This window comes from Mastigoproctus giganteus, chromosome 8 (genome assembly GCF_048544385.1).
Source record: "Mastigoproctus giganteus isolate SK-2022 chromosome 8, ASM4854438v1, whole genome shotgun sequence".
Taxonomy (NCBI): Eukaryota; Metazoa; Arthropoda; class Arachnida; order Uropygi; family Thelyphonidae; genus Mastigoproctus; species Mastigoproctus giganteus.
The window spans coordinates 190,528,020-190,552,687 of NC_143582.1; the positions used below are offsets into that span (position 1 = coordinate 190,528,020).

Genomic DNA, 24,668 nt, shown 5'->3' on the forward strand with positions numbered 1-24,668 from the left:
TTACTTGTTCCACAATGACCCCCAGCAATCCTGGAAATCTCCATTACCTTGCTTTCCAGGCTGCTGCTCATTCTAACAGAAGTAGTGCAAGAATCACTTTTGCCTCTGCCTGCGGCCACTGTTAACGTTTTTGTCCGTGTATCCCCCAAGCTAGCAGTTTTCTGACCCATCTAACACTGCCTCGATAGCATCAGCAAATATTCTTGCACCCTTTATTTTTAAGTGTACCCCATCCCTGCAGAAGCAGTCTCTCCTGTCAACAAGCACTGACTAGGCTGAAAAAATTCTACCCCTTGAGACTTGCACAATCTTTCCAGGGCCAAATTGATTGACAAGGCTCTCATCATATACTCCCTCCTATCGTGTCTGGGCAGAATTGCAGACACTTTCACATTCAATCCTAACTCGCAACTTTTTTCAACATTGACCTGTACTTGTTGAGTAAATCTGCAGATCTCTTACTCTTAATGTCATTAGTTCCAACATGCACAACAATATCACCCTTAAAAGATTGTGTACAGTTAATTGTGAGATTCCTTTGATTGCCTGTACCGGAAATCGTGTCCTACATTTCTGTGAATAAAGAATTTTATTATTATATCTGCAAATTCTTTTTTGTGCAAGCTAGAATCCTTCCCTGGTTGAAATTGCCATTCAGGTTCAACACAGTAGAATGTATGTTTCTGTATATAATTGCTAGACTCTGTCGATCTGTTGCTGGGCATTATCCAAGACCCAGCTTCTCTGGGCCTTGCATATGAGCCTATTCTAGGCATTACATGTATGAATTCCTTTAATAAGATCTGCTGCAGATTCATCTACCTGCGGTGGGCCTCGTTTTATTAAATATATATGGATAAGTGCACCAAATGTCATTTATCATCTCTGTTTTGTGTAATATGATGTAGTGAAGGTATAAGATTTTGGCCAACAAATATATAATTTCAAAATCTTTTCAGAATTACATTTTTTTTTTTTAATGCTCATATTTATTGTTAATGTAACTTAAAAAAATATAAAGTTTCTGTTCTCTCAAAATTCACAGGTAAAAATTCATTTGTTTTGTTTTATGCAGAATATACTGAATTTTGATATACTCCTACAAACGACTGGCAAAGCTGCATTGGAAAACAGCGTGGAACACACATTAGTAATTCATCATCAAAGAAGCAAGTATAATGTTTTGCAATTTTGTGTGATGAGCTTTTAATACCTTTTTAATAAATTTCAAGATCAATGTTTGAAATTTTAAAACAGTTTCAGACATTGAAACCTATTATTAAACTATAACTTTAGAAGAGGAATATTTAAAAACCAAATTTTGAAATCAAGTTAAGAATAAGTCAAACATCTTAAAAAAAAAAATTGATGTATTAATATATTGTGAATATATTAATCTTGTTCCCTCTACTCTGCTGAATAGTTGTTGGAAGGAGTTTGTGTAGTGTGTATTCTGGGGACATTGTCAAAGCCACGTTATGTCAAGGTGTTGGGTATATTCTTTCCACGTGTACACCATATCCAAAAATTTCATTACTTCATACAGCATTTCCTTCCCACCTTTTCTTACTACTGAATACATCATGAATAGTCAAACTAATAGAACAAATTTATCAGTGAAAAAGATCTAAACCTCCCAAACATTTCCTCTTTCATTTCACAAATATATGTGGTCTCAGTTCCAATCTCAGTGATGTCCATTTTCACTTACAGTCTGTCAAACACCGCATACTTTTTGTGAGCTGTCCTAATCATTTGCTGTATGATTCCTTTCGTTTCAAAGGTGATACTTGTGTGTTTATGTCTGTTCTGATATTCCCTCTCAGAGACTTAGTAATTTGGAATCCCCTCTTTTTGATCTTCTCTGGCTTAAAATCTCTCTCTACCACATTCTGTCAAATTCATCTCTTGCCTCTATCATTCTCCCAACTCTACTAATCACTTGGCTCTTTGACTTCCTCTCTCTGAAACTTGACTTTCTCCAGTCCAACTTTCCTAACAGTGAGGTAATCTTCCTTGGTGATTTTACTGTTCACAACTCCAGCTGGTTTCCATTTTCTAGTCACACGGATCCAGCTGGTAGTGAAGCTGAGGCTTTTCCAATTACTGATGACCTTGCACAGATTGTTTGCTTACCTACCAGAATACCAGACAATGCTAACCATGCAGCCAACATGGTTGAGGTTGTTGTTGTTATTTGGTTTTTAGGAGCATTAGCAACTAAGGCCATATTGCTCCAGGGATATGCGGTTGTCATTCCCTGACCTTTCCGCATCCTCCATATTTGGTGGTCACGGACTCGAACCCTGGTCTAATCAAGAAGCGTGTGCTATTCACTGCTGCTCCTGCCCACCTGGCTACGGAGGCACCTTACATGGTTGAGGTGAGTGATCCTCTAGCCACCTCAGATCATAACTTGGTGATGGGTGATGGTCTGTTCTCCATTGGAGCCTTTCTCTCATTGCCTATCTCATCCTTGTGTTGTTTGGCATTACAAGAATGCAAAATGGGATGATCTGTTAGATTTATTTCCTTTGTCGGATTACTGTTTCAAATCTTCTGAAGTCAGCATTTGTTCAGATCGTGTCAGTGAAATTATTCTTGTAGGGATGAAATCTTTTATTCCACACTCCACCTTAAAATCTTGACCTTTATCTAAACCTTGGTTTTCCAATAAATGTGGAAAATTGTTCAAGAGAAGAATGTTGAATATTGCAATTGGCTTGTATCCAAATCTCCAGGTTCATTTTCTGCTTACACCAAAGCTTGCAACAATTGTAAAGCAGTTATTAATCAGTCCAAACTAGATTTCGAACAGGCTAAGAGTAGAAAACTTGCTTCTTGTCCAAATGGTAGCCGAGCATTCTGGCCTCTTGGTAGAGTTGTCGGCCACAAATTTTGACCATCTCTATTCCCACCTCTTCAAAACTGGATGGTTCTATTGCCACTTCAGTTACAGATACAGCTGACCTGCTAGCATCCTGCCTTTTTTCTAATGTCTGTATTGATGATCTTGGTAAACCCACCTCCTGCCATTCCCAGTACACTCTTCTCAATGCCTCCTGTGATCTTCCATCCAAAGGATGTCAGAAGAATCTTGAACAGTCTTGATTCCAAGAAAGTGGCAAGTCCTGATTGTATTTCTCCACTTGTCCTCAAAATTTGTGCTCCTGAGCTTACTCCTGTTTGTGTTGCCTCCCCCCCCCCTTTCCTATTCCACAGTTGTTTTCCCTTCAGCTTGGAAATTTACTCATATCCAGCCAGTTGCTAAAAAGGGCGACAAATCCTTCCCATCCAATTATCATCCCATTGTACTTCTATTCATTATAAAGTAATGGAGAAATGTGTTAACTGCCAACTCTTAAACTATCTAGAAGCCTTCCATCTGATCAATATGGATTCCATCAGTGTTGATCCACTGGTGATGTACTGGCTTATGTTACCCATCTTGGACAGATTCAGTGGAAAAGTTAGGTGATACTTAGGAAGTTGCTCTTGATATTTCAAAGGCTTTTGGTCATGTTTGACATAAAGGTCCTCTAAATAAGCTTCCATCTTTTGGTTTGCCAGCTGTTTTTTGTAATTGGATATTCAGTTTTCTCTCTAACTGCTCACTGCAGATGGCTCTCTTGTCTTCTAACTTCTCCATTAATGCTGGTGGTGATCCCCAAGGTTCGTTTGTTTCTCCCAATCTTTTCCTCTTATATATTAATGACCTTCTTCCATTGATCAGAAATTCTATCCATAGTTTTGTTGATGATAGCACGTTGCATTCCACCTTTCAGTTAGAGAAACCTTGCCCTGCACAAACAGCTTCAACTTCTCGAATCTCCAGTGGGGCAAAGATAATTTAGTTGATTTCAATCCTTCTAAATCTCAGTCCTGTCTTATATCTCGCAAAAAGGATTCTTCTGCTCCCGTGCTTGTCTTCTTTGATGACACTCAGATATCTAGACAAGATCACATATTTCTATTAGGGATTAACCTAACTTCTAATCTCTCTTGGCATAAGCACATCACAAATATTGCTTCATCTGCATGCATCTAAAAAACCGTATTTTTCCTTTTTTTTTTTTTTTCTTGGCGTTACTTTTCTTCCAAACAGCTGTTCACTCTATACAAATTGCAAATCTGTCCTACCATGGAATATTGTTCCCCACATCTGGGGCAGTTGTCCCCAAAACTTCTCTCAGGTTTCTAGATTCCATACAAAAGAGGACAGGTTAATTAATGACCCATCTCTAACAAAGTCTCTCCACTCCCTTTTTCATAGATGTTCTGTTTCTGCTGCATGCCTTTTCTATAGATACTTCTGCAAACACTGCTCCTCTGAATTGGCTTTCCTAATTCCCCCTCTCTTTCTCTCTCTTCCAAACCTGTCCAGACACATGCTGCAATCAGTCAGCATCCTTTTACTGTCTAACTTCAAACTCACAAGACCAACTTTTCTTCTTTCTCACTTATTCTTCAACTTCCATTTTTTGAAACAACCTCCCTTCATACATATTTCCTGATAATTATAATCTACAGAAATTGAAGACTACTGTCAGCAAGTATCATCTTTCAACCTTCAACCCATGCACAGTACTACTAATTATTATAGGTTCTAATACCCCCTCGTGCTTGAGGATTTGATGAAAAATAAATAAATAAAAGAACAAGATGTTCATTAAAGATGGTCTGAGTTTGCAGTTTCCTATATTTCTTATTCTTCATTATGTTACATCATGTTACAAAATACTTTAATGTATTTTCTCTTCTTGTTATATATGTGTTTTACTCCTTTCTGTTATGAGAATAAATACCTACATTAAAATGGTACTCTGATTTTAATGTAGGTATAAATACCAACATTAAAATGGTACTCATTTTCTTTACGGAAATGCTGCATTGGGCTAATGCAGTCCAATGCAGCAATGACAGTTATAATAAAAATAAATAAAGGGGTTATTTTATAAACGTAACAAAATTGGAAGTTTTGTTTCCAGTCAATTCTTGACTGATTGCTTATATTCAGTGCATTTATTCACTGCTCTATACAAGATTGAGGCTGCCTAATTTCTAATGAGTGGCCCAAATAGATTTAAAACTAGTACAACAGTACCTTCAAGTTTTTAATGAATAATAGATTCATCCTCACTAACAGAAGATATATCGTGAATGATGTTACCGTCCTGAACAAGGTAAATGTTGGAAGTGATCATAGAATGGTAAGATGCACACTTGATATAGGTGTAAGAAAAGAAAGGATAAAACTGACTCAAGTGAATAATACAAAGATCTTTGAGATAACAGAAGAGGAGAAAAAGCAGTATGTACTGGAACTCAGACTGCTCAGGACCAAGATATCGACAAGGAATATTACAACTTTCTGAAAGTGATAAAGCCCAAGAAACCTATAGGGAAAAAGAAATCCAAAGAAGAAAAAATTATTCAAGAAACACTTGTCGTGATGAACCAAAGACGACAAATGAAGAGCAAGAAAAACACTGACAAGGAAAAAATTGAGTATACTGAGTTATGCAAAGTCATTAGAAAGAGACTCGGAGAGGACATAAGAAATGTAGAACAAGCATTAAGGGTAAACAAAGGATTTAAATCAGCAGCCATAAGAAATAATACAGAAAGACAAATGATACTGAAACTGAAGAATAGTGATGGCGTACTTATAAATAGCAGAGAAGGCATAATTCAAATAGCCGAACGCTATTATAGAGAATTATACAAGGAGTGAGGGAATGATGCCAGCAGTGGGGAAGATGGATCACAAATTAGTAACTCATACGACATACCCGATATCCTTCCTGATGAGGTAGAACATGCTTTGAAGAAAATGAAGAATCAGAAAGCCCTGGGAAGAAGATGAAGTTACTGTAGAGTGGTTAAAATTGGGAGGAAGAGACATGACACAAAAACTGGCAAGACCCTTCACAAAATGCATTAGAAAAGGTGTGAAGCCTAAGGAGTGGAATAATGCAATCATAGTTTTGCTGCATAAGAAAGGAGATAAATCAGAAACTGGAAATTATAGACAAATTATCTTGTTATCCCACATCTACGAGTTGTTCACAAGGGTCATTACTAACAGATTAGAAAGAATACTTGATGAGAATCAACTGAAAGAGCACGCTCGCTTTAGGGCAGAATTCTGAAATGTGGATCACCTTCACATAATATTAGTATTAGTATTAGTAACGGCCGTATGGTGCAAGAAAGCCTATGGCTTATGCTGCACCAGCCAAAAAAAAAAAAAAAAAAAAAATCCGAACAAAACAATGATAAAAACAAAAATTAAATAAATAAATAAATCATAATAATTAATAAATAAATAAAAATAATAAAATGAAATTAAAAATTAAATAAAAAGGAAATTAATCCTATCATCCTATGCGCTTCCCTTACCCGAAAGTACTATCCAGATGACCTTTGAATTTCCCCAAACTGTCGGCCTCTACCACCCATGAAGGCAACTTATTCCAGTAATTTATAACTCGCTGGCTAAAATAAAACTTCCTGCAGTCCAATCTAAACATTTCCCCGCGTAACTTGAATTTATGTCCCCTAGTTCTAGCATCATTTATAATCTTGAAAATTTTGTCCTCATTCATTTTACTGATGCCTCTCAGAGCCTTAAACACCTCAATCAAATCTCCCCTAAGGTGTCTAGTTTCCAAACTCTGCAACCCACATATTCGAAGTCTTTCTTCATACGGACGCCCTTTTGCCGATCTCACCAGGCGAGTTACCCTTCTTTGCACCCTTTCAAGAAGCTCGATGTCTTTCTTTAGGTGCGGTCTCCATACTTGAACACAGTATTCCAAGTGTGGTCTAACATAGGCCTTATATAATGGGATTATCACGTCCCTATCTCTACTTGCAAAAGTTCGATAGATCATCGATAGGACACCATGGGCCTTCCTTGCAACCTGTTTACAATGCTCAGAGAATTTCATGTCTGACCGTATCGTAACACCCAAGTCCCTTTCCTCCAGTACTGGGTTTAGTTGAACTCCACCAAGTGAATAAGTTATTTTGGGATTACTGTTTCCCAGGTGTAATACCTTACACTTTGTTGGATTAAAGCACAACTGCCATTTTTCTGACCATTCCTGAAGTCTATCTAGGTCTCTCTGAAGAAGCTCAGCTTGACAGTGATCATTAACTACTCTACCAATTTTAACATCATCTGCAAATTTAGACATCACGCCCTCTATCCCTTCATCAATGTCGTTTATGAAAATTAAAAACAACAGTGGTCCTAATACTGATCCTTGGGGAACCCCACTTCTTACATCAACCCAATCTGAGGAATAGCCATTTATCACAACCCTCTGCCTCCTGCCCTGAAGCCATCCTTCTATCCATCTAAGGATTTTTCCAGTGATTCCAACCTGTTCCAGCTTATAAAGCAACCGCTCATGTGGGACTGAGTCAAAAGCTTTGCTGAAATCTAAATAAACAATGTCGAAATTATTCCCTAAATCCAGCTCGTGAGTGACCCTTTCGAAATAGCGAACCAGATTTGTTAAACATGATTTTCCCTTTACAAAACCATGCTGAGTATCCTTGAGAATTTCAATTCGATCCAAATGATCCTGAATTCCACCCTTGATCAATGCCTCCATGATTTTCCCTACTACTGAAGTCAGACTGACAGGTCGATAATTTCCCACTTCACTTTTAGAGCCACCCTTATGTATGGGAGATACATTTGCACTTTTCCAATCCAAGGGAATCTCCCCAGAGTCTAGTGATGCTCGCATAACCAGCCTCAGTGGTTCAATGCACTCGCTTGCCGCCTCTCTCAAGATTATAGGGTATATTCCATCAACTCCAGGAGCCTTACTAGTCTGTAGGCTTGAAAGTTTTTTCATTAAATAATCTTGCGAAATTTCAATATCATTAATTACATATTTTTTAACTTCGCTCCCACAATTTCCCATTGCCACAAAAGGCTTTTCATTTGTAAATATCGATGCAAAATAACTGTTGAGTTCATCTGCAACGGCAGCTGGTGTATTTATTACTATCCCCTTTCCCTTACGTAAAGGTCCGATCTGGTTTGTCCTGCTCTTCTTGGCATTTATATATGTGAAGAATTCTTTATCCCCCCTCTTTGCTCTGTTTGCTAGTGATTTCTCATAAACTGCCTTTGCCTGTCGAACCTTTTCTGTGGCTCTATTACACATCACCTTGTAGCTGTTATAGGCTTCAGTACTTTTTATTGCTCTGTAACGTTTCCATGCCACCTTTTTCTGCTCAAGTAATGTGGCAACTTCACTATTCATCCAACTTGGAACCCTTCTCGTGGAGTATTTTTTTAATGGTATATACGCATTCAAGGCATCGGTGATTAATGTTTTAAAAGCGTACCACAGTTCAAATGTAGTCATTCTCTGCGCGATATCTACCCAGTTAATAGAGGCCATGTAGTACCTTAAGGCATCGTAATTTCCTTTTCTGAAATTAAAACCCATTCCTTTGCCTTTTACTTCTGCTACCTCTCTCGTCATCATCCACCGTAGAACTCCGTGATCACTTCCTGCTACTGGTTCCTCTACTGTCAGCCCTGTTATGTCATCTGATTCATGTGTGATGATGAGGTCTAGGATATTCTTTTCTCTAGTACTTTCCCTGACATGTTGATACAAATAACAGTCATCTAGTTGATTTAAAAATTTTGTTCCCCATGTCGAGTTTCCTTCCCATTTACTCCAATCAATTAGAGGCAAATTGAAATCACCCATAATAAGGCATTGACGCTTACTTGCCCATTCCATTTGCATGTAGAGGCTTTTGTCATAGTCTTCACAATCACCTGGTCTGTAGATTACGCCTACTCGCATTGTACCTTTGTTTCCAACTATCTCACACCATACAGACTCTATACTAGCATGTGAAATGTCTGAATCTGGGAAAGCTATCGTCGCACTCAGGCTGCTTCTGATAAGAAGCATTACCCCACCACCCCTTCTATCTACTCTATCCTTCCTAAATACATTATACAAGCCGTACTGAAACTCATCATCCCCAATTTCCGGGTGGCACCACGTCTCCGTAAGCCCTATTATGTCCGCGTTACTTGTTTTAACCAGCAGTTCGAATTCGCTCATTTTATTGACGACACTTCTGACGTTACTGTATAAACAATTAAGATTTACTGTTCTTGTATATTTAACAACCCTAACACAACCCTTGAAGTTTTTTAGGCTCTCTTCCTTGGCATTAGCTACCCGCTCACTTGAAACGTTTCTGTCCCCAGAACATCTAGATAATACGTCCAGTTGGGGTAACAGATAAGAACTCTTAAGGTATGTGCAAGAGTTACATTGACCAATATTATCAGATAAACGCGTGTCAGTATTACCCACATCCCCCCTAACTAGCAGTTTCCCTGAGCCTTTAAGGTATCCTCAATAATACTGGCAAAAACTTTTGCACCACCTTTGTTTAAGTGTATCCCGTCTCTACAAAACAAATTCCTTCTACTTACAAGTGTGGGCCATGCTGATAGAAATTTACCCCCTAAAGCCTTGCAGATTCCTTCAAGTCTTGAGTTAATCCACAAGGCTCTTAACATATAATCCCTCCTATCGTGTCTGGGCAGAATTGCAGACACATAGACATTATGGCCTAGCTCGCGACATTTCCTCAGCATGGTCCTGTATTTTTCCAACAAATCGTCAGATCGTGTACGTTTAATATCGTTTGTCCCCACATGAATAATAATATTTTCTTTACCCCCTTTAAAATCTGACTGTCTGTTGGTGACATCATCAATAGTTGCTCCCGGCAGACATACCCTGGTTCTGCTCCACCTATCTTTATTACAAAAAATATTCCCCGTTTCCCTGACAATGGAGTCTCCTAATAAAACAATGTCCTTTCTAACCAGGGTAGTTTGCACTTGGTTTTTCTGTTTTGAGGCTCGAATCGGGTGTGCATCACTTGGTAGATTGCTGGAGTTTTGAGTCCCTGACGAGCTCCCAGAAGCATTATTTTCGAGGGCAAGCACTCGTTTTTTCAGGGACTCAAATTGTTCCATCAGTGCACCAAATTGTAATTTAAGATCGGTGCACTCCTTACATCGATCACAAAGAAAAGAATCCCCAGGTGAGGTAAGATTAGTCACCAGGTCGACCTTGGAAAACATTCCACAGGTTCCACAACGGATTAAATCATGACTCACCCGTAAATCGCCATCTGCTATTTCCGTGTGACTCACGATACCCTGTGACGTGTTTAAGGCAGATCTCGTAACAACCATTATAAAATTAAATAAATATCAATGAAAGTAACTTTAAAAAATTATATCTATAATATTATTAAAATCAAACAGTTACAGGAAAACCTATAACAAAATAATCCAACAATATTTAAATAAATCAAATATTTAAAAGCACTATCCAAAAGTAAACCACTTAACTGAGGAGCCCTGTCTAAGCGCGTCCGCTCGCCTCGAATGCCAATGTACTAATATCACAGCTAATAGAGAAAGCAAATGAATATAAAACACCATTACGCTTGGCATTTGTGGATTATGAAAAGGCATTTGATTCTATACAGCATAAGGCAATGTTTCGTGCACTGGAAAGACAAGGCATAGATACCCCATATATTATGATTTTGAAGAAAATATATGAGAATGCTACCTCCTTTATTAGACTAGACAAAGACAGTAGTAAATTTAAAATTGAGAAAGGAGTTCGACAAGGAGACACAATATCCCCGAAATTGTTTACTGCTGCCCTTGAGGAAGCTTTCAGAAGATTAGACTGGTTGCAGAAAGGAGTCAATGTGAATGGAGAGTACCTAAACCATTTATGATTTGCAGATGACATTGTGGTCATAAGCCACGATCCCAAAGAATTAGGGGAAAATCTTAATCAGTTATGCAGAGTTAGTAAGGATTTTGGACTAAAGATGAATATGGCTAAAACAAAAGTAATGATGAACAAGTTGCCACAGAAAGGGAAATAATAATTGAAGGAGCAGTAATTGAAAAAGTGGAGTCATATACTTATCTGGGACAAGTTATTAGCTGTAATAATGATAAATGGCTGGAAGTCAAGAGAAGAATAAATTTTGGATGGATAGCATTCAGGAAATATAGTCACATACTGAGGAGCAATATCCCAATTTGTCTGAAACGTAAAATAATGAACCAGTGTATACTCCCCACCATGACTTATGCAAGTGAAACTTGGGCAATCACCAAAAGAATGGAAGAGAAGCTGAGAACTACACAGCGAAGAATGGAATGAATTATACTGGGAATCAGACTGTTAGATAAGAAGAGAAACACATGGATTAGGCAGCAAACTCAAGTAAAGGACTTTCTTATCAAAACGAAAGAACTAAAATGGTCTTGGGCAGGACACATAGCTCAATGACATGATGACAGACGGACTAAGAAAATAACAGAATGTACCCAAGAGAAGCTAGAAGAAAACCTGGAAGACAACAACGGAGATGGACAGATGAAATTCATGAGTTTGTGGGTAGTAAATGGATGGCCATTGCACAAAACAGAAGGAACTGGAAAGTTGCTGGAGAGGCCTTCATCCTGCAGTGGATTGAAAATGGCTGATGATGAATAGATTCACCTACTGGGTGATGTTATTTGATCAAAAATGATATTTGTTGCTTTAGGTGAACTTACGAATAAACAGTCATTTGTAAACAACATAAGCCCAAGCTCTGCCACTGTTACTGGAAGGACAGGTGTGTCCCCAGACAGTCATGACAGAAAAATATAATGCTGTGCTGTGTTATTTTTTCAAAGAGAATTTACTACTTTTTTTTTTTCATCACAGGTCTAGAGATCAAATCCCTATAAAGATATAGTTATCCATTAGTTTTAATTCTGTATGAAATGAAATAATAGAAAATAAAAGAAAGTTTGACATTGTGATGTCAGAGCATATATATCAGTATTATTCAAAAGCAGACAGATTAGATTAGTGGTTTTTTAAGTGATGACAGACGGACTAAGAAAATTTGCAATATTTGTAACAGCTAAAGAACATTGTAGCCAGACTTGCTGGACTTTGTTTAATGAGAACAGACATTTATTATAATTAAGTTCTCACTGTTAAATATTATTTAAATCATTATTTTGAACTGATGCATATTATTTAAAATTTTCTAAAAGTTTAAATTGCAAAATATGTTACATATTAGTATCCTTATTAATTAGTTCCCTACTTATCTTTACAGGAGAATTCCAGAATATTTCCCTTGTGTTACCAATGGATGTACTTGTGATATCCACAGAAGGTTCTACTTCATTCTTTCTTTCAGATATGCTGAAAAATGCAGTATGCAATCAAATTGAATTAATGACAAAGTGTTTACTTAAATTCGAGAAGGTACTATGAAAATCCATTATTATAAGGGCTATATCTGTATGCTTGCTATAATTAACATTATTAATGCGCCATCAGCAATAATGTAATTTTTCTCATAGTGTTTTTTTTTTTTTTTTAACAACAGTTAAAATTAAACAAGAGATGTATATTTTTGCACATACTGTGCATGTCTCTTGTTTAACTTTTGTTTATGCTACTTGGCATATGCTGTCATATTTTTGTTCTTTAAAGTTATGGTAAAAAGATTTATCAGAATTGTGAGAAAGCATGATAAAGCATTGTAACTTGATTGCCATTCTGTTTCCACTTTTTTAACATTTAGTTGCAATTGTAAACATGTTTTTTACAGAGTGAAATGTGCACTTGGAAAAAAATGGTAGTTGTTAAAATTCTGTTAAGTTTCCAGTGGAAAATGTGTAAGGTACATTTTAAGATAAAGCTTATCAGAATGGTTAAGAAATGGAAAGGTGTGGCCTTATGTAAAATTTAAAATTACAGGTGATTGCAAGAACAGCAGTTGAGCAAAAGTTTAATTATAAATATGAGTTATTTTATCATTCTTCTTCACTGTCCTTAAGAATAATAATAAAATCAAAGGTACCATTCTCCTTGAACTAGGAAAAAGGAAGAAATTTGAGGTGTTGAATCAATTTTGGTGCAGCTCTTTATTGTGTAAAATTAATATGCAGGATATCACAACAAATGTATTTATTTCATTATCCTATTGTTTGATTTCAGTGAAGGTCATTTTTATAGTGAATGGAGATTAGAATGAATATGCAACAGATTTTCTGTTGCATATTCATTCTAATCTCATCCCATCACTTCATTCCCATCACTTCACTGTCTAACTTTTTACCTGGTTAACCCACATCATCTTACTCTTTATGCATTACTCATTTCCTTGTCTCTGCAGTTTCTCCTTCAGTTATTTAATACGAGGCACTCTATCATATATAAGGTCTGAACAGGTTACATGTTAACCTGTTCAGACCTTAGTGTTGGCATATCGTAATTCAATCCATAGTTCATAAATTTTTATACCAGTTGTTTTTGTTCTTTGTAATCATTTGTTATTGTTTCTAGTTTTTTAGATTTTTAAAGTTTTAATATGTTAATTTATAATTTATGATAGTAGAATTTCAATTAAATTTATTTTGCTTATTTCTTCTGTCTAGTTACATGTCTTGAAAACAAAGCCAAAAAAGAGGATCCAAACCATACTATTTTGTTCACTTGAATTAAGTTTGAGGAATTTGTCTTGGTATAACCCTAAAATTTTATTAAACCAATTCGTTAAGCATTGATTTTTGTGAGAGTGTGCATTCATTTCCATATTAAAAATTCCTTCTTCATTAAAACATATAACATATACATATCACATAAACATATAACATATTAAAATTTAATATGTTATGTTTCCTATTTTTTTGTCCTAACCATTCAATAACTGAGAGACAGATATTTTATGTAAAAGAAAACGTAACTGTATTCTGAGTTAGTTAGCATAAATATAACAAATTTTCTAACTTCTCACAACAAATCCATACAAATTTTTACAGCATCTCTGAGCATGCCTGTTATAAGGGGCTGGCTGCAGTCCAGGGATAGTATGCATAGATGCAAATTTGCACATTGTGAGATTGAGTGTGTTCACTGCCACACAAAGTGCACAGCCCATTGTTAGCTGTTGTGCTGGTAAATCAGTTGTAATAAAACAGTTACAGTGAAGTTCTAAACTCTTCTGATACCAGTAATCCAGAGTATAAACAGGAATGTATTACTTTTTTTAATTGGAACATATATTTAATTCAAATAATTTAGCAGGTTTCTGAAAATTGATTTTCTATTTTTATAGCCTTATCCTCAGTGGTCACAACAACATAAACATTGACTTTCTTCTTTCACACCAAGGAAATTAAATTGCTGAAGAAAATAAGATTTCTTTCTTATCCTTTTTGCTGCTTTAGAATCAGCTCTTCTGGAAATACATTTTGCCAAAAGTAATCGGACACCTGCATATTACAAAGAACTTTTTATTGATACGATATTGATATTAATTATCTACCCCAATTGTCTGTTAGTTACTGTGCTTTACTAATCTAATATTAAAAAGAAGCACTTGCTATTTTTAATATTATTATTAGAATAAAACTAATATTATATTATATTGAAACAATATTTAATCATATGCTAGCTCACTTTTGCTTAATTACACACCACGTATTCATCAGAGAATAGAGTATATATCTAAGCCCTGAAGACGCCCTGAAGATCAGTAGATTGTGAACCAGTTTTTGGTAACAGTGAAGCAGTATTTTGATCTCTTCCTTTTTCACCGCAGCAGTCAGTTCAGCTGCTGATTGTAGTCACGTTAGTCTGGTCCAAAGCCAAGTTCTAGTTCATTCCAAAGTGCTCAGTGAGAGTTAGGGCTCTGGGCTGGTAAATGAAGCTTTTGCATGCCATGTCTTTAAATCAGGTCACTACAGGTTGTGTAATATGACATGGGGCATTGCCATTCTTAAATAGAAATAGGCCCTTCCCATTATTCCCATACTGCTGCCACAGCATAGGAAGATACTACATGCTATTCATTATTCCGGAACGATAACTAATGGCCCAAGCCCAAACCACAAGATACAGTCCCAGACAGTGAGAGCATCTCTGCCAAACTTCACAATTGGAACAGCTTAAATGACCCAATTTACTAGAGTAATGATACACTCTGGTAAATAACATTCCCCAAGCATCTGCTAGATCTGAATATATCCATCAGATTGGAAAACTGTGATTCATAAAGAATGTTTTAGGAACAATTCAGATGAGTTATGTATCAGGTGTATCAGGCAAGTCAACACTGTGCATTGCATGTGGTGATGGATGTTTGGTTTGTATGCTGCAACTGTTTCATAAAGTCTGATGCCATTTGGCTCTCTGTGTATCGTTTTGCGCTAATGTAAGTTAGCGCCAATGTAAATTAGCCGACCGGGCTAGCCGAGTGGGTAAAGTACCTGCCCGGCAACCCAAAGGTCGCGGGTTCGATTCCCGCCTCGGGCTTGGATCAAAGTACTGCAAAAAAACCTTGGGAGGTGCAATATGGCCACAGAAGCCGATGCGCCAACAACTACCAAATCAAAAAAAAAAAAAAAAAAAAAAAAAATGTAAATTAGACCGGGGTTCGAGCCCATCACCACCAAATACGGAGGATGCAGAAAGGTCAGGGAATGATCACCGCCTATCCCGGAGCAATATGGCCTTAGTTGCTAATGCTCCTAAAAACCAAACAACAACAACAACATTGCTCTAAGGCAGAGGTGGCAAACCTTTTTAAGGGTGCATGCCAAAAAGGCGCCTCCGTAGCCAGGTGGGAAGAAGCAGCAGCAGTGCATAGCACATGCTTCTTGATTAGACCGGGGTTCGAGCCCGTCACCACCAAATACGGAGGATGCAGAACGGTCAGGGAATGACCACCGCATATTCCGGAGCAATATGGCCTTAGTTGCTAATGCTCCTAAAAACCAAAAACAAACAAAAAAGCATGCCAAAATTGGTTAAATCTTGTAAAAAAACTACTCTCGCGTGCTCAGAACACAAAATTAGCTAAATTGTGTGCCAAAATTGGCTAAATATTTTCAAAAACTACCCTCGTGTTTCAGAACACAAAATGCATAATGCCTTATTATTCTTCTTAATCAAAGCAAACCTTTCACTCTGATACTCCCCTCTTCATTTGAATTTTTGTTTCTTTCCTAGTTGAGCTGCATTCTAAACAATCTGTAAAGGGCAAATAACAATTAAAATATTTACGAGAATTTATAGGAATTAATGAAGAATAATCTGCACACCACATACAAACTGTAATTGACAATGGAGGCTACGCTAAATACTAAATGTGGATAATACATCTCACATAACTTTACCAGTAACTTATGTTCTGAATAAATGTGTGAAATATATGAATTTTTTTCTTAATTTCGTTTCACAGTTTCACTCCAACTTCAAACAAATCATTGCATGAAGTTTGAAATTTTTTTTGGGATGCTCTGAATTCTGCCTGCCCAAAAAATTTGTATGCGTGCCATGGGTTCGCCACCCATGCTCTAGGGTGTTGTAGTGTTTTGCTGCATTGGCATGAACAGATTGATTGATAATATGGTATTTTTCAATGACCCATGCTCTAGGGTGATGTAGTGTTTTGCTGCATTGGCATGAATAGATTGTTGATTTTGTTGATTTGCTTAAGAACATTTTGTTGATTTGCTTAAGGCATGAATGCATTTGCCACTATAAAAGTAACCATTTTAAAACTTTTCTATTGCTATGCACAATTATCACTTATTTACTGGCCTTCATTTCCATTCTCTCTTTATTTAAACGTTAACAGTATATACCTTTATTATATAATTAAAAGGCAGAACTACCTTGTAGCTGGAGTATTTTAAATTATTAATTTCTAAGAATTACTTATTGTCAGTTAACTATATTGCTATTTTACAATTTTAAATCATTTACTTCCATTGCCATTATAACATTTTGGTTGCAGCCTGTACACATTTTCTTAATGTGGCATTTGAAATGAAACTGAATAATAGTTTCAGGCAATTAATGTGAAAATAGTTTGCCATTGGCAGACCTCTCCTTACAATGATAAAGAAAAAATATTGTTGGAGGACAAAGATCATCAAAAGAGATTACAAAGATTACGCCCAATGTTTAAATGTTATTATCTATAGCTCTATTGCTAGTCTTTCCTGAAATGCAAACTACTGATTTTTAAAATGGAGGATGATGTAAGATTATTTTGAGTGAGCAATAATCTTTTGTATTATTAAATATTTGTTTCATTAAATTATTTTTATTACAGGATTCTATTTGTACTCCAGTACCATATCACTTTTGGCCAAAGAACTGTGCATTTCCATTGACAGTTGTTTATCCTTTTGGAATAGACGATAAAAAATTAGGTATTTAGTGACTTAAACTTCTTTTATATGTTCTAATATTAGTTTTTTTTTGCATTAGATATAAAATTGCATCTGGCAGTTCATTATCCACAGCACCCATTTTCCTAGTTACTTTAGGGAAATGGGTAAATCTGAACCCAGTCCCAAAAAGTTTCAAACAATTGCTTTGATAAAACAATTGTGTGAAATTTTTGGGGTTGGTTTAATTGCATACAGTATATTTCGGAGGAGAAATAATTGATTTTATTTTTAATGTCTAATATAATAATTTCCATACACTACAGTGTGTGGAAAAACTATTATATTTAATGTTGAACCAGGATAAATTTCTTCAAGATCTAGGTGCCAGGTGGTGGTGGTGGTGGTGGGGGCTTGGTGGCATACTAAAAAATAGTGTGGAAGAGCAATCATGCAGAAACTTCTTGAATCACATAATGAGATGAAAATACCCATGTTTTCCTTACTTGTCAAGTGATAAATTAACGTAATGTCAATTTCACAAACCAGACAGTAGTCAAACTCACACTATCATATTGTATGGTTCATGTAATTAAAATCTGCGAATATTAAAAGTTTTTTTAAATTTCTTTACATAATCAACTTTATCTATATGTTAAATTAATTATAATTAGTAACAGGACCATACTTGGGGTTATATATACCTGTGTGTAAATTTATAAATGTGTCTTTTTATTGCTGAAAGTTTTATTATTACAAAAGTAAATTTTGCCACTTGTGTTGATCATGCAATCCCTGCTCATGTGAATGGCCACAAATGATAAATTAATTATTATAAGCATAACAAAGCTATGCAAACTGAAAATGCACAAGAGATGATAAAATACTAGATCACTCCTCAAGTTATGAACATCCCCCTCCCCCCCATACTTCTCCTTCAACCCATGCACGGTACTAAGTACTATAGGTTTTGATACCTTTCGTGTTTGGGATTTTCATAAAAAAAAAAAAAAAAATCCTACTTATGATAATCATGCATGTGAAAAAAGCTGCCTAAGATAAACAGTATAATGTTTTTATGAATTAACTTGATATTTATTTTTCCTGTCATCAAATGCAAATTAATGATGAAATGTCTGTGTTGTTTACAAATGGACAGTTGAAATGCACTGTCAGCCTAATGCTTCATCCAAAAACCAAAACATTCCTGTTTCCCTATTGCTAATTATCAATGAGTTGCCAGTTTTGCTGAACCTTGTACATTTCCCCATATTATAAATTGATTGAAGAACACAAACATGCCTTAATTCCAAGGGTTGAAAATGGAAAGTTTTATGAAATAGAATGATTGTAAATAAAGATCTTTTTTTTAATAATCAAGTGTATACATGACATTACCAATGCTTGTGATAGACTGGAATGGCATTCTGGTACACTCTGGTCCATTTTAAACTCGGCTTAACTTTTTCCTGAGTTCATATGTGTATATACATGGTGGCTATAATTAAAGTATTCCTATTCAGAGCTCTCTTATTTTTTATTCATGGGAAGGATCCCATGAAAAAAAAAATTAGTTCTAAAATCTGCTGATAGGGGATAATATGGCGCTGTACAAGAGGAAAGACATGACAAAGTTCCGACAAATAAATAACTAAGACAAACCTTAATGAAATTACAAATTTTTATTTGTACTCTGCAAAAAAAAAGAAAGAAACTGAACTAAACTCCCAGAGGAAATGGTTTCACAGCTCCAGACTCACTCACAGTTTACTCCCGATGGTCGATGATGTCGCTGCTCTGGTGGAGTTGGTTTTCGATGTGATTACCATTGTTCAGACCAGAAATTGCATTTGATGCACAGTGTGCTCGATTGCAGAATGCAACATCTCTGGAGTAATGTTCCACACATGCAACTTTAAGTTGTCCTTTAAGACACTTTAAGCCAGGTTGGGGACACTTCCTCGATAGACATTGGTCTTCAGGTGACCCCACAGCCAAAAATCACACGGTGTAAGGTCAGGCAAACGTGGTGGCTATGCAATGGGAAACAAATGACTGATGACTCTTTATGCAGTAAAGTGATGCCAGAGAAGCTGCTGTACTGGTCATGCAACATGAGAAGGAGCCCCGTCTTGCATAAAAATTGTCTCATCCTGGCATCCTCTTTGCTGCAGTTGAGGAATAATGAAACTGCTCAGCATGTGATGATATCTTTGTGCTGTAACAGAACAGGTGGCTGCTCCTGCTGGCTACAATTCCTTGAAAAAGTATGGCCCTAGGATGAAATTTGAAGTCGTACCACACCAGACGGTGATTTTCGGCAAGTGCAATGGGATTTGCCGAATACCATGTGGTGCTTCTGAAGCCCATAGTCGGCAGTTTTGAGTGTTGATAGTCCCATCGAGATAAAAATGGGTCTCATCTCCCCAAGAGATGAGACTCAGATGAGTTCCATGGCTAGGCATCGTCCACTTCCATTCTGGCCAAAAATGTTAGAGCAAAATATCATTCGTTTTTCAGAATCATCTCTTTGCAGCTGCTGTTGCTAGTGACTGATCTTGTATGGATAATAGTGGATTAGTTTCCGAAGAATTTCCCACCCAGTGGAATGTGGGACATCCAATTGCCTCGCTACTCCCCGTGCACTGCTACTAGTTCCAGCAGCTGATCCATGGATCGGTTGACGATAGCCATTGCAAATTCCTCTGACTTCCTTCTAACTGCCGCAGCTGATAAAGGACCTTGACATAAGTTCTTACAGCGTCTAAATTCATGCAGAGCAGCTGCTGCATTGCATCCATTAACATAAATGAACTTTGCAATGAAAGCACAATCAAGCAGCGCATTGTTAGCAGTAAACTACAGAATACATTTGCAATGTTCGCATTGTACCTTTATAGCTCTCTGCTGTTGGGAAAATTAAATTAACTCAGATTTATGCAACTTTTCTGCTCTCTTAGGTGTCTTATTTTGTAATTTGGATTTAAAACTTTAATGCAATTCAGTTTCTTTCTGTTTTTTTGCAAAGAGCACAAATAAAAATTTGTAATTTCATTAAGGTTTGTTTTAGTTATTTATTTGTCGGAACTTTGTCATGTCTTTCCTCTTGCACAGTACCATATTATCCCCTATCGGCAGATTTTGGAATGAATTTTATTTTTCACGGGATCCTTCTCCCCATGCCTTGAATAGTTTACGTACTAATATTGGTGGCATTCCACTTATTACTTAGAGCTACAGAGAGCTCTGAATAGGGATACTTTAATTATGGCCACCCTGTACAATATCTAAATGTTTTTCATGTGTGGGTTGCAAGAAGTATATGTATGTGTGCATGCATACACGCACTCAATATAGTTGTATGATTTTTAAGGTAGTTTCCAATACATTTAAAATAAAAATGCTTCAAAGTATTCTGCAAATCTTCCATCTCTTATCTGTGTTCCTAAGTAATTGTAAACATATTTTGTAAAAGGTGGCAATACAGAAATAGATTTTAAGCAGTGATAGTAGCACCCAAAATTTTGGAAAATATAATAGAAACACTGACAGGTGCAATTTCTTTTTTATTTCTGGAAAAGGTTTTAGATTTTTTTTCTTTTCTTTTTTTTTTAATTCTGCTTTGATAATATCAATATTTCATTTTTTCTTAATGAATTGAAATATTATTTTATGTAAGTTTTTCATTTTTATTTAAAAAATTAAATATTTAAGAAATGAACTGAAGTTACACCTTTTATTTAAAAAAAAAAAAGTTTTATGCAAAAAATATAAATGGAAATCAATTAGCATCTCCCGTTTTTCAGTTTTAAAAGTCTGATAAGTATGCAAACCTTTAAATTTGTGCATTACACTTATTTTTGCTTATTATGTATACAGATACTTTTAAAAATTAAGAAATATGTTCAATGCACAAGTTTAAAGGTTAGTGAACAAATAGAAGTGAAAGATAGTATATTAGATACTAATATTCACTTACATTTTTCAGATTTTTTCAAAATTTATTTCAAATTTGACACATGTCACAGAGCGCCTCCGTAGCCAGGTGGGAAGGAGCAGCAGTGCGTAGCACACGCTTCTTGATTAGACCGGGTTCGAGCCCGTCACCACAAAATACGGAGGATGCGGAAAGGTCAGGGACTGACCACCACGTATCCTGGAGCAATATAGCCTTAGTTGCTAATGCTCCTAAAAACCAAACAACAACAAAACAACAACACATGTCACAGTATGCCAAATTTGAAACATATCTTGCTTCCCACAGAGTAGACTTCTTTAGTGAACATCATGTTTGATAATCCCATCTTTATTTATGTGAAAACAATAACAAATCTTAAAAAATGACTTGTGTGAGACTATAGATGTTTGTATAACTAGTGGGAAAAGAAAAGCAAATAAACTGTAAATAAACATTACTCTGTGTAATTTGAAGCCTCATAGCATCATCAACTTTGAGATGCCTTACCATTGCTTTGATTCACCATTAGAGTTACAAAAACTTAGTGCAGCACCTGGCAGGTTCTCACACTCAGTTACTCTGTACAAACTGCTAAAAAAAAATCTGGAGTTATTGCAGTAAAAAATTTAAGTATAGCATTAGTAAAGGCACATGATGCAAGAAAGCAAGCTTATGTAGCATCAGCCAAAAAAAAAAAAAAAAAACAGAAAAAACCTTTCTCATTGCACCCATCCACTCACTCCAAATGTTTGTCTAGTTCTGCCTTGAATCTATTTAAGCTGTCAACTTCTACAATGACAGATGGAAGTTTGTTCCAACAATCAGCCACCCGCTGGCTAAAGGCAAACTTCCGCCCATCTGTCCCTACAACTGTCTTTCCTCAATTTGAATTTATGCCCTCCCAGGCGATTATTCTGAGCAAGAGGAAGAATCCCATCAGCATTGAGCATGCTCAAACCATTCAAGGCTTTATACACCTCAATCAGATCACCTCGCAGGTGCCTAGTTTCCAGACACTGTAATTTGCAAAACTTAAGCCTTTCTTCGTAAGAGCAACCCTTTGTTCTATTCACTAAATCTTGTTGCCCTTCTCTGTACTCATTCCAACAGCTCTACATATTTCAGTTAAGTAGAAAAATTTCAGTTTAATTGTTGATTAACTACTAATATGGGATTATTTTAGGAGGGTACCTGCCAGGTTACCACTGTCTGTTAAAATTGGAGAAGGAAATTGTGCTTGTCAGCCACCGTTATTCGATTTTGGCTGTGTGGGAAGCAAAATTCTGATTTTAAAACACCTTGATTTGATTTTTGAAATTATTTGAATTTGATATTGGCAACCAAGTCAAAATAGGAAAAATTTTAAATTAAAAATTCGTACAAAAATTAAAATTTATTTATGAAGTTTTAATTTTTATGAAACATCTGAAACTGAAATTGAAAACTCATTTCTGAGGGCACAGACATATTCAGGAAACTCACCCTGGAAAGGTTAATTCTAAACATTGTTTACATTCGTTACTGTATTTACTTCAAAGTACACCTTGGTAAGAATTTTTGTTACTTTGCATTGAAATCTTCATCCTGCTCGTCAATGTGTTAGTAGCTGACTATAACAAGCTAATAAACATAATGTCTGTTCAGAGGAAAACTTTATTTTTGTTATCTTTTCTGAATATGTTAAGTTACTGTGAAAAAAAAAATGTATTTTAGAATTTGAACAATTATTTCTTTATAAATATATCATAACCTTCATTCAAGAATTTGCAAATGCGACTGATCTCCAAAGTTAACAAATTTAGAATTATATTAAGCTTTGTTACATTTTGTTTTTGATGTATTTGGTGGAATAGTATAATACTATATTATATTGTAACATGACTTTAGCTGAAATTTTTCCTTTGAATACCAAATCAAAGATTTGGTATTCAAATTAGTTTAAATTGCTGCTAATTAAATATTAAAAAATGGTAGTAAACTGACTTGGAGGCACATTTATTACCTGGTATTATATAAATGATACCTGCATGCTTTTTTAGGAGTGAGGGGGGGTTAATACCAATTTTTTTTGCAAAATATTGATTGTGATGCAGTAACAAATGGAGTAGCGAACAAAACAAATTATTTCTGATGAAAATGAAATTTTTCATAAATCTGCTTGTGTTAGTGCATGTAAAAATTTATTCATATATTAAATGTTCTGTATTTGGGTATTGCCTACTTGATTTTGTGTTTTTATTGCATGTTCAGTGCTGAGTGTTGTAACTGTCACCTGTACATTTAAGAGATGGAACTGAATAATATTAATGAATCATTCATATTACTTTTGCTTTTGTATAATTTGTTTAACAGTACAGAAAAAAAAAAAAAAAAATTGAACCTGAGGACCGGTTTGAAACTAATGCCTCCAAATTTGTTTTTTCCCACTCATGTGATGTATACAAAATGGAATTGGTGTTAGATGAAAATTTAAACACTGCCATCAATGTCCTGCAAGTGCCAATACTGAACACCAGGTGGCAGGGCTGTGGTATGTGAAAATAGACGAGGATGACATTGATATGCATATGATGCAGCAATGTGCTATTGAGCTCCTGAATGCAGAGAACATTGTGTCCATTGAGCTTCAAGATTTGATGAATGTTTATGGAGATTTTTATGAGTTGATGTGAGTATAGTTAGACAGTCGGTTAGGTGAGTCAGTAATGGCAGTTGTTTATAATCTTGGAATAATTGAAGCCTTTTCATCTACATTAACCACTCTTTGCCTTGAAGCCACTGCTACACATAAATTGAATTTTGAGCATAAAAACTTTATGAAAAACTAAGTTACAAGAAACTCACTTCTTGTATCAGAACTTTTATCAGATATGAAAACAGAGTGAACAATGGATATAAACAACTGATAAGGCAAAAAAAAGTGACGGTTGTTTTTGTATTTTGTAATGTTAGTTTATTATTGTTGGCATGTGCTGACTAACTGAAGAATGTTCTAACGTTATAAGGAGAGAATATTGGCAGGCATTTGCAACTTATTACCATAATGGGCGACTGTGATTACCAGAGCTTAGATGAAATGCTGACTTATTAAAAGGAATGGTTTTATGAACATTTTATGGATGATATAGGTTTGCATTTGTATCAGTGACACAAAAGTGAATTCATGGGAATGGTCTTGCATCTTGTGGGGTGAGAAATACAAGTATTTACAGAACTCCATTGTATGCAGTAGTAAATGATATGTACCTTAATGAGATAGAATATGGTTATTATAACCAAATTTATTATAAGTGAAGTTGTCATAACTGCGACTTTTCCATTGAATATATATATATGTAGGTTTCAGTTAAGCCTTGAAATTTCATTGTTAAATATGGTTGGTCATTGTAGCTGATTTCGACTGCATTTTTTTCTTTT

At 35.7% G+C, this 24,668-nt stretch overlaps 1 protein-coding gene across 4 annotated transcripts in view; it reads left to right on the forward strand.

The window, feature by feature from the left end:
* The window catches only part of LOC150082102 (ufm1-specific protease 2-like), a 116,679-nt gene that overhangs the window by 35,673 nt on the left and 56,338 nt on the right, over positions 1-24,668 (forward strand). For all 4 annotated transcript variants that reach the window (XM_090379980.1, XM_090379981.1, XM_090379983.1 and 1 more), the window contains exons 5-7: positions 1,076-1,169; positions 12,220-12,371; positions 17,236-17,335. In XM_090379980.1, the coding sequence (XP_090236106.1) occupies positions 1,076-1,169; positions 12,220-12,371; positions 17,236-17,335 (346 nt within the window). The remainder of the gene's footprint in view (positions 1-1,075; positions 1,170-12,219; positions 12,372-17,235; positions 17,336-24,668) is intronic.